This window comes from Mercenaria mercenaria, chromosome 13 (genome assembly GCF_021730395.1).
Source record: "Mercenaria mercenaria strain notata chromosome 13, MADL_Memer_1, whole genome shotgun sequence".
Classification (NCBI taxonomy): Eukaryota; Metazoa; Mollusca; class Bivalvia; order Venerida; family Veneridae; genus Mercenaria; species Mercenaria mercenaria.
The window spans coordinates 9,412,138-9,423,756 of record NC_069373.1 but is presented as its reverse complement, the minus strand read 5'-3'; the positions used below and the strand labels follow the sequence as shown (position 1 = coordinate 9,423,756).

Here is an 11,619-nt window from a genome sequence, read left to right as displayed (position 1 = left end):
TGTACGCAGCAGGCCTTTTTCTTCTGTAAGGGATAGGCTCCTGTCTCACTTCTTGTTTCTAGTTAAGAGCTAAAGCAAACTCTAATATTAGAGTTTCTGTGTTGACGGTGGCGGTATCACCGCTTCTGTGAAATCTCTCTATGGTAGCTGTTCCGTCAAATTGGATGTTTTGGGTTAATGAGAAGTAAGTGATCGAGGAGAGGATGCGATTGAAATTCATGTCAACCTACGTTTTGACACAATAGTTGTAATATGGTCGAAAAATATATCTAATAAAAAGTCCTTAAAGAAAGGTCCAAAGTTTTCCGTTGTGTGCTTAGTTTATGCTTACGCATGCTTAGTTCATCCAAAGTTCAGCTATGTTGGATCATTTTTTCTCCAGTCACATTCTTAACAACTGTGAAGCTGTTAAGCATTGGATCGTTACTTCACACAAACCTAACTTATTCTCTGTGAAAATGCATGTTCCTACATGTCATGAATAGACTCTTGAAATCAAACCGAGACTGCTATTATTATTCTTGGTTGCATTCTTCGCTTCCAAAGGATCTTTTTACAGATTTTATTTTTTATAGCTATAGGCATATATTAAAACAAAGCAAACTAACAAAGACAAATAGCAAAACGCAAGAGGCAAAACATAAATGCAAAAAGCAAAACACAGAAAGCAAATAGCAAACAGCAAAACGCATGTCGCACCGGGATTCCATGATATATATCTATTTCCCGAGTTATCGTGAAAAATATTCTCGGCAATCCGGTTGTAGGACGCTAGCCAGCATAGTTTGTTTTTAACGGTATATATAGTTCAAAGCTAAGCTATGCGGTGCTGAAGTCAGAACTTGCAGAATACGAAAATTTATTTCTGATAAAAACATATGAACAGTAAAAACACATCACAAATGTAAATGGCCACTCTGTAAGAGTTGCAGGAGTCTATAGATATTACTGGTACTAGTATTACATATATTATATACAACTACAGCAGTAAGCATATTGTATTAGGTCATAAGAGCTGACTGTGACTAAGTATATGGATGAGTGGGCAAATGAGAGGGTGGACAGAAGGAGTGTGTCCAGATGTGAGTGAGTGAGAGACGAGTGGACAAGTAAGCCAGCAGGTTGATGAGTGGGTGAATGAATGCATGCACGTGTATGACGTACCGTGAAGGTCGAAAATGCTTAACTAGCTTTAAGACAATTCGATTTAGTATGACCCGGGGTCGGACATATTCAAATTAGTATGACCCTGGTTGAGAATTAGCTTAAAGCTATTTCATTTAATACGACCCAGGGTCAGACAATTTCAATTAGTATGATACTAAATCGAATTAGTACGGCCCTGAATTTAGCTATATTAAGTAAGCTGGCTTACTTGGTGGATGGATAGCTCAGTGGTTTGCACACTGGCCTTCCAATCCTGAGGTCGGGGGTTCGATCCCCGGCAGCTACTCGGGAATTTTCAGAAACGCTTTTCAGTGTTTCCCAACTGGTCAGAAACCCAGGCAATCCTTGCGTGTATCAGTGCTATACACTGGGCACGTTAAAGAACCAGGCTGTCTATTCGCAACGAGCTAGGCTAAGTTAGCCGGACAAGCCTGTATCTGATTTCTGATCTTTCTGTCGTGGGGGCTTTGTCTCACTCTGTCCCTCTGGTCAGACCGCTCTGTGCCTGTACTAGTAGAGGATGAATTATGCGCCCTGCATATGTGTCTGCATTTGAACTATGTAAAGCGCCTTTGAACGTGACATTGATCATGAAAAGGGCGCTATATAAATCTGGTATAATAATAATAATAATAAATCTATTTAGCTTTAAGACAATTCGAATTAGTACGACCTTGGGTCGGACATATTCCAGTTAGTATGACCCTGGGTCGGACATATTCCAAATAGCTTTAAGACAACTCCGAATTAGTATGACCCTCAATTACAGCAGCCATCTTTAGCACGACCCTGGGTTGGACATATTCCATTTAGTATGACCCTGGGTCAGACATATTCCAATTAGCTTTAAGACAATTCGGAATTAGTATGACCCTGAATTAAGATAAATCTATTTAGCTTTAAGACAATTCGAATTAATATGACCCTGGGTCGGATATATTCCAATTAGTATGACCCCGGGTCGGACATATTCAATTAGCTTTAAGCTAATTCCAAAATAGTATGACCCTCAATTACGGCAGGCATCTTTGGGTCGGACATAGTTACAATTAGTATGACCCTGGGTCGGACATATTTACAATTAGTATGACCCTGGGTTGGACATATTCCGGTATGTCTGACCCTGGGTCGTACTAAATATGAAATAGCTTTAAGCTAATTCCGAACCTGTGTCATATTAAATATAATATATCCGACCCCGGGTCGTACTAAATGAAATAGCTTTAAGCTAATTCTCAACCTGGGTCATACTAATTGGAATATGTCAGACCCTGGGTCATACTAAATCGAATTGTCTTAAAGCTAAATCGGCATTTTCGACCCTAATGGTACGCCATACATGTGCGTGTGAGTGCGTGTGTGCGTGTGTGTGTAGATAAATTAGCAAGTTGGCAAGTATATACGACGGAGTGAAAGAAAATGAAAACTATTCAAATTATCGGTAGCTTTCTCAGAGGGCTTCAGGCTGAATATACCTTAAAGGCTTTAAACTGTGTGAGAAAATGTAAACGTATTATTATATCCAATTTATGCAAGAATACTGATGGAGAAAATAAGTTTAAAATCATAGTGGTACTGGTAATAAAGAGAGACAAATGACTGCATTGCAAGCATACACAGAGTTAGCTGGATTTTGTTTTTCTTCAGCACTATACGCAAGAACTGTTATCACGCCTGTTTCAAATACTGATATATTTCCTGCCATGAGTTTCTTCAAATACTTTAAGAAAATAGTTTTATCTATCTTCCCTTTTGCTTATTTTGATATTAGAATCGGTAACGAGCAATACATGTATTGTACACGACGAATTGGCATTGCCATTTTGCGTTCCGTTATTCGTTTGTTCGTCCTCAGTGTGTCCAACCGAAGGCATTGATTCCGACTCGAATGATTTCAATTCTTGCATTTTGTTTTCCACACTCTCATTTGACACATTTTGAATCATTGGACAGAACTTTTCTTTCAATCTGGTGTTGTTATCATCTGCTATGTCATTTAGTTTTATTTCGTGCATCTTTGGTTCAGATACTTTGGTTTTAACATCGTTGCTGTATTTTAGCGTTTCTTCTGGAAGGGATATATGTCTGCATATAAAGCTGTTAATTCCAGTACGTTGGTCCTCATGTAAGCTATTTACAATATCCGAATGAAATCCACATGCTTCAAGGGCCTCTATAGTGTCAGGCATTATTTCGGCAAAAACACCCTCGTTATTTACTTGGGCCATGAATGTATCCCACAAGAAAGCCCTCTTCTCTGGCACGTTATCCCAACGTGTGACTTGTTCATAAAATGGTAGCCACTTGCGGTAGTTGCGGCCAATCAGTCGATCTATAATAAGAACAGGTTCTACCCTTTCCCGTAGAAGACAATGCGAGCAATCCAAGTCTTGCACCTGAGATAAGTCATCGTGGCCGCTCATAAAGCTATCATATGTTTGCGTGATTTCTTTTGCTAAATATTCATTATATTGGAAAAGGATTTCGATGAAGGACAATAACGTATTGCAATCCCTTCTTATGACCAGTCCCAAAATAACCCTCATTAGATTGATAGGTTTATTTGAAGAATTCAGGAATTTGCTACATTCTTCTTCTGTTATGCAACCACGTGACACAAGACGATCAGGAAAGTCAGACGCTTGTAGTCCAAATCCTTCAGATGCCAACAAACTTGCATGTGCTGTGATGGCTTTACACAGGAAATGACGTAAACGTCGCTCATCTGGAAAAAAGAAGTGTCAATATCTGTTACGTACAACTTCCTTTAAACATTTCACTCCTAAAACTGTTGTTTTCTGTAAATTCTAACCTATTATTATTTATTTACATGATTTTTCTAATGAATATAACCTCGAAATTTCTTTCTCCAGTATCAATAGCAAGAAGGTCCCACTGTCTTAGATACATAAAATGTGAATCATTTAGAAAAAATAATGTTTACTAACATAGCGTTTTATCTATAATTGTCAATAATGGAATTTGACTGCATACCTTGAGAATTCTTTAATTCCTTTTTCCTCAGCTCGGACCATGGCAATGGCAAGGTTGTAAACACTAACGGTTCACATTTGCCTCCGGAATTCACAGCAGTTTCTACTTCAGGACACTTTCGCGGACTGTGCGTATGATCTGTCCCTGGTGCCAATTTTTGATCTTGTTCGCGCTTAGACGAATCACTAACCACAAGTCCTATCGCAGATTGACAACCAGTCACTGATGCGTTACTAGTGTTCTTCAGCGTTGGACCATCTTGAACACCAAATGTTTCTAACAGACTTTTGACGTCACTTAACAATTTGTTCAGGTGGTTGTTGGTCCTCTCAAGTGTGCTTACTTGTTCTTTTAATTTCTTGTTTTCTACTTCCATTTTTCTTAGATAATCGTCGTGGTTTTCCTGCAGAGCAGAATTATATCTATGGAAGTGCATGTTACAGGTTATATGTACTTTATAAATATTGAAATAAAAAGATAAAATTGAAGGATGTTACTATAAAAATAAAATCATGGTGAAATCTTGTTTCATTTAAAAATGACAAAAGTGAAGTAGCGTTCACAAAAACATAAAACACGTATTCATGAAACAGGTACTCGGCGTGTGACCTGGACCCTACCCCTGCCCCACCCTAAGGCTCCTCCTCTACTACCCTGATACAAAAACTGCAAAATCTTGTAAAGTATGTTGTTTATCATATCCTATATACCCGAGATAGTACTAATTTATTTTTTTAGACTAGCACGTGTCCAGGTGGGGGGCCAGGGGGCCTGGGCCCCCCCAGCTGGCTGGCTAGTTACGATTTTTATTACTATGGGCCCCTCAATTAACAAATTTATACACCAGCGCAGTTGGCTTGATTTGACAGCAATACACAGGCTAAAGAGCCATAAAACCGTGTCCGGTAGTGGAAATTAGCCCCAGGCATGTTACAGGTAAAAGTTTATCTCACGGTACATGCTTCATAGCCTGGGAATCCAGTCTGACAATTTCTAACGCTATATGCTTCATTGATCGCTTGCTTTTTAAATGCGGTACTTGATTGGGTAGTGGGTAGTTTTTCATTATATTTGCTTAGAACACAAGAAATGCAGAAAAAGTTCAAAAAAATATTTTTATGTTTTTATTTATTTTATTATTAATACTTATTTGTGAAGTTAGTAAATCATTTTTCTACAAATCATGTCATTTTGTATATCAGTTTCGAGCAGTTTTTGATAACTTTCTTTATATAGTTTTTTTTTTATATTATGATTGAAAGAAAAGGGTAGAATGAATGAAATTTTATTCATTTGATTAAAATGTAGTATAATTATTGCTGACAATCATATAGTTTGTTTTATTATGATAAATAAAGTTGATTTTCAAAACAGTAACTTCTTTATTACTGGTAGCTGGTTATACATTGGATTGGTAGATATCAGAGCCAATACACTGAGACCTGGGTATATGATATCATACAGAAAAACGAAGTCCATACACTGTGACTGTACATTCATACATACATTGAAAAGGCTTGATGAAATGATTAAAAAAATAGACTTTTCCTTAATTATATAATACATTCATGCATCCTTAAAGGTGTTTCAGGTAGCAGGAAAATGCATCTTTTCATGTACCATATTAAAAAATTTCCAACATCGGGAGGGAAAAATAGACTTTTCCTTAATTATATAATACATTCATGCATCCTTAAAGGTGTTTCAGGTAGCAGGAAAATGCATCTTTTCATGTACCATATTAAAAAATTTCCAACATCGGGAGGGAAAAATAGACTTTTCCTTAATTATATAATACATTCATGCATCCTTAAAGGTGTTTCAGGTAGCAGGAAAATGCATCTTTTCATGTACCATATTAAAAAATTTCCAACATTGGGAGGGAAAAATAGACTTTTCCTTAATTATATAATACATTCATGCATCCTTAAAGGTGTTTCAGGTAGCAGGAAAATGCATCTTTTCATGTACCATATTAAAAAATTTCCAACATCGGGAGGGAAAAATAGACTTTTCCTTAATTATATAATACATTCATGCATCCTTAAAGGTGTTTCAGGTAGCAGGAAAATGCATCTTTTCATGTACCATATTAAAAAATTTCCAACATCGGGAGGGAAAAATAGACTTTTCCTTAATTATATAATACATTCATGCATCCTTAAAGGTGTTTCAGGTAGCAGGAAAATGCATCTTTTCATGTACCATATTAAAAAATTTCCAACATCGGGAGGGAAAAATAGACTTTTCCTTAATTATATAATACATTCATGCATCCTTAAAGGTGTTTCAGGTAGCAGGAAAATGCATCTTTTCATGTACCATATTAAAAAATTTCCAACATGATTTAAAAAAACAAACCTGATGACTAAAATCTGCCATTTTGCTCATATCCTTAAGGACACTGGCTTTTCAATCAGGATGATAAAGTAACATGATTTCTTGTCACGAAATACCACGAAAACGAAAGAAGGAAATACCCATATTGAACTTAAATGTCACGCGCCCACGCAGGCCCGCGTTAAAATTTCAGGCGGGAATTTCAAACAAGTTAAACTTTTCTAGCCAAATCCCAGATCGGCCAGATTCAGTTTATACATGGCAGTGCTATTGTCTGAGAAAAATGACTGGATCAGGTCTTGACTACAAGAAGAAGTCAAATATTTCTTTTCATGTGAAAGTACTAACATAACTACAGGCCAAGCAGAAAAACAAACACACACACACACACACGCGCGCACACGCGCGCACACACGCACACACACACACACACACACACACACTTTACAGCACAAGAGATCTTATCTGCGACGTAAAGCAAAATGCAACCTAATGAGATCACATCAAGTTACAGCCATATATATTTCGGATATATTTTCAAAGCTTTGCAGTAGATAGAATAGGATGAAGTTTCTTGAGTTTAAAAATTATTCTTTACGTTGATGATTTTATACATTTGCACTTTTCATTATGCTAGTTCACTTCACGAAACTTCTAACGCCTCTCGATATCATAGACTATATCTTTTATATTGCTATTAATACATGTTTGAAATTTATCACATATTTAGAATGATGAATTGTCATTATCATACTAACATTTCAACAAAGTCGAATTATGTCATATTCATTTAACGGCCTCAAGCCATTCTAAGCCACAAAAATACACATAAATGTCCATAATTTCCAAACGAGCTAATTAGAGCTGCGTTACAAATGTACAAGGCAGAACAATCATGACAACAACAAACTTCCATCTTTATCATGTCATATCTAGGGTTAGGGAGGGATGAGGCTAGTAGTCTTGAGAATTGCATGATAAGATACTTTTTTTCATTTTTTTAGCTCATCTGATTTTTTGAAAAAATATGATGAGTTATTGTCATCACTTGAGCGGGCGTCGGCGTCGGCGTTGCCTGGTTAAGTTTTATGTTTAGGTCAGCTTTTCTCCTAAACTATCAAAGCTATTGCTTTGAAACTTGGAATACTTGTTCACCATCATAAGCTGACCCTGTACAGCAAGAAACATAACTCCATCTTGCTTTTTGCAAGATTTATGGCCCCTTTTGTACTTAGAAAATATCAGATTTCTTGGTTAAGTTTTATGTTTAGGTCAACTTTTCTCCTAAACTATCAAAGCTTTTGCTTTGAAACTTGGAATACTTTGTTCACCATCATAAGCAGACCCTGTACATCAAGAAACATAACTCCATCTTGCTTTTTGCAAGAATTATTGCCCCTTTTGGACTTAGAAAATCAGTTTTCTTGGTTAAGTTTTATGTTTAGGTCAGCTTTTATCCTAAACTATCAAAGCTATTCCTTTAAAACTTGCAACACTTGTTCACCATCATAAGCTGACCCTGTACAGCAAGAAACATAACTCCATCCTGCTTTTTGCAAGATTTATGTCCCCTTTTGGACTTAGAAAATATCAGATTTCTTGGTTAAGTTTTATGTTTAGGTCAACTTTTTCTCTTAAACTATCAAAGCTATTGCTTTAAAACTTGCAACTCTTGTTCACCATCATAAGCTGACCCTGTACAGCAAGCAACATAACTCCATCCTGCTTTTTGCAATAATTATTGCCCCTTTTGGACTTAGAAAAATCATTTTCTTGGTTGAATATTATGTTTAAGTCAACTTTTCTCATAAACTATCAAAGCTATTGCTTTAAAACTTGCAACAGTTTTTCACCATCATAAGTGGACACTGTACATCAAGAAACATAACTCTATCCTGCTTTTTGCAAGAGTGATGGCCCTTTTTAGACTTAGAAAATCATGGGTAGGACAATATTTCTATTATACAAAAAAAAATCAGATGAGCGTCAGCACCCGCAAGGCGGTGCTCTTGTTTTTCATAAAAATAATTATGAAACACATGACTGAAAAGTATTTACCCCGATGTACTTTTATTCAGGGGACACAATCCCTGTACCTAATTAGTGTAAAAAATGAACATATTGCGTAAACCCTTCAAATACTATATAGAATTAGTTATAAGCTACTAGTACATGCTTTTGGAATAATGAATTAGTGACTCCAAATTTGTAAACTTATAATAATTAAATAAAGACATTGATTATTGATCTTAGAAACAAACTTTCTACCCGTATACTGTTAAATAATTTTGCTAAACACAGTCATAAAGTAAAACAGGAAGTAATTGAATGAAAACGTTATACATACTCTAAAATATCTATTGACAAGGTTTAAAATCACGCCTATTGACATACAAACAGGACGTATATCAATCATATTTTTATTATTATGATTGTCTGGGTTTTCCTGTCTCTATCTATCAAAGAAATATGCAGGTTATTTTGTTTCGTTTTGTGGTAAACAATGACTTGGAAAACCAAAACTTAGCATAGAAATTAAATTATATCAATACGTTAATTATAAATAAATCACAGCCAATTCAGTAGAATCTCACAGAGTTTGTAATAATTGTCTATGGTTAAATAATGTTGATTGAAGTCAAGATAAAATAAATGAATAAATAAGTAGAAAAAGAACGTCAAAACTGACAATATACAATCGGTAAAAAGTCAAAATTAATATAATGCTCATTGTCTTCAGCTCCTTACGGTGCAATACGCTTTGATCGTTTAAGAAATAATTTATATAGCAAAACAGTGCTTTATCACTATTTATACACGATGAGCGGTTATACGTCGGGCGTAATAATTTCACGAGGGCGCAGCCCGAGTGGAATTATTTCGGACGACGTATTACCGCCCGAGTGTATAAATAGTGATAAAGCACTATTTTGCTATGAATTATTTCGATTCTAATATCTTCTTTATTGTAAAATATGATGGAACTGTATACGTCAGGACCGGAAATGGTAATACGTCTTGCGGCAGAGTTCAGTTCGGGCGAAAATTATTGCGTATTATTCATAAAGCGAAATAGCTAACTCAGTATGTGTGTAAATTAATCACATCATTTGTGCAATGTGACATTTCGTTTAAAACATGTTATTAAGTAAAATATTTCATGACATTTGAAAGCGCTATTTCTTGATGCGTACATGGCGCTAAATATCCTTAGGACGGCCAGCACATATTTATGCAATCTCGCCAGGCATGTGTATGTTTTTGACAACACAGAAAATGACGTCACTCGACCTTCAGCTATTTCCGGAAGTAAATAAAATGAAAGTAGAAATGCTAAACTTGAAAACGAAAGCCGCATTTTGATTCGTAGATAGTCAGGGGTCACGCGCAGGCGTCACCCCGTCTAAATGTATGCGCGTGGACTTCTTTTTTTTTTTTTTTTTTTTTCTATTGGGGAGCCAATTTTCAGCACTTTATTACGAATTGAAATTACCCGGGCTTTAGTACAGCATGTCAACTTTTAATCTATGAAAAAATATTTGAGCTCTGGATAAACACAAATCCCACAGGGGTCCGTAACGGACCAAGGGTGCATTGATAATTTTGGAACATCATCAAATCGCTCAAAATGTCATTTTTGATGTTGTCTGAGAGTGTCAGTATATGCCTCAGATGTAAGATATAACCGTATTTGAGAGCTGCAGACCTAGACATTTCAGAAATATTTTCAAAATAAGTTTCGTGTAATAAATGTTGTTTCTACGGAAGCGTGAAAGGGCCATCAGACGCTAATACGTTTTAGTACGTTATGGCTGCGGAAAGGATATCACGTTGACGTGACGTCAACATAATATCGTTGTGATGATTAAAGCATTGTTAGTCATATTAGAATATTTACATTTGCCCTATTCTTTTCCATTGAAAATTATGACGTTCATTTCGTATGAACAGCAAAAGGAAAGGCGCGAAAATTACGTCAACGCTGCTTAGTGATAACAGGCCGCTGCTTTGACGACGTCAGCGTATGGTCAGGGAGAACGTTCCGTAGATGACGTCGCATTTGTTCCGTCTGGTGAACAGAATGGCCGGGAAGCTGATTTTAATGCGAAATGCAACAAAATGTGTGCAAATTATAGTTCAATCTTGTTTACAAATGGATAGGAAATATAATGTAAATATAAGAAATGACACTTTTTTTTCGGTGTTCATGCGAAATGAACGACAGAATAGGACCGGCAAATTAAACATGAATCACGAGCGCGCGATTCATGTTTAATTTGCAGATCCTATTCTGTCGTTCATTTCGCATGAACACCGAAAAAAATATTTCATTTCTTAAATATTATATAAACCTTCCGCCTTTATATAAACCTAGCATTTTGACATCTGAATACAAAGCTTTTTTAATTACTTAATTTTCTCCTCTCCATTCACTCATTCACTGCCTAACTCACTCACATACCATTATTAAACACCATTATTGTATCTAACAAAATTTTACAGTACTGCCAGTTCTAGACTTTCTACAGCATACTTACGTGGCAATAGTGTTAATTACTTCTTGTAGTGTTATACAGCGTTATATAGTGGTCTTCTATAAATAAATGTAATGCGTAAAGCAAAGAAAAAATCATGCCACCTTGTTTTAAATACATAACAATATTGATAAAACCCGGGTATTTTCACAAAAAAATAACCTAGCATTTTGGCATCTGAATACAAAGCTTTTTTAATTACTTAACTTTTTCCTCTCCATTCACTCATTCACTGCCTAACTCACTCACATACCATTATTTGGAATGTTTTCAATCAAAATATGAAGACCAAAAGTAACATTAACCGCGAAATTAAGCCAAACTGTACGTCAGTGTGAATGTGACATTGTGAGGATAAATATTAAATCCAGACATGTTCACAACTCTCTGTGACATTGTACATGTTATAAAATTAGGAATGACTTGTTCAACTATCTTTTTAAAGATTTGTTAGTTCCTTTCCTTATTGTAATCAGAGTATGTAGGAATTTGAGTTATGCACAGTATAAATCAAACCAGTGATTGAAAAAGGAAGATTCATGCAAGTAACAGCTGTTTCATTAGAAATGAAGGGAAACACAAA

General features: G+C 35.8%; 1 protein-coding gene across 1 annotated transcript; it reads right to left on the bottom strand.

The window, feature by feature from the left end:
- Positions 1 to 2,662: 2,662 nt before the first annotated feature.
- Positions 2,663 to 6,669, bottom strand: LOC123529914 (uncharacterized). Its single transcript, XM_045310501.2, has 3 exons — positions 6,523 to 6,669; positions 4,162 to 4,564; positions 2,663 to 3,892 (listed from the first exon to the last, which is right to left on the bottom strand). Exons 1-3 carry the CDS (start codon positions 6,550 to 6,552, stop codon positions 2,904 to 2,906), a joined length of 1,422 nt encoding a protein of 473 aa, XP_045166436.2. The 5' UTR covers positions 6,553 to 6,669; the 3' UTR covers positions 2,663 to 2,903.
- Between the last annotated feature and the right edge of the window lie 4,950 nt (positions 6,670 to 11,619).

Excerpts from the sequence above, each read along its gene's own strand:
- LOC123529914 (XM_045310501.2), bottom strand. The coding sequence starts at position 6,552 with ATGAGCAAAATGGCAGATTTTAGTCATCAG. Across the intron at positions 4,565-6,522 it reads TGGCAGATTTTAGTCATCAG|GAAAACCACGACGATTATCT; the intron begins GTTTGTTTTTTT and ends TCTGCTCTGCAG. Across the intron at positions 3,893-4,161 it reads GGAATTAAAGAATTCTCAAG|ATGAGCGACGTTTACGTCAT; the intron begins GTATGCAGTCAA and ends TCTTTTTTCCAG.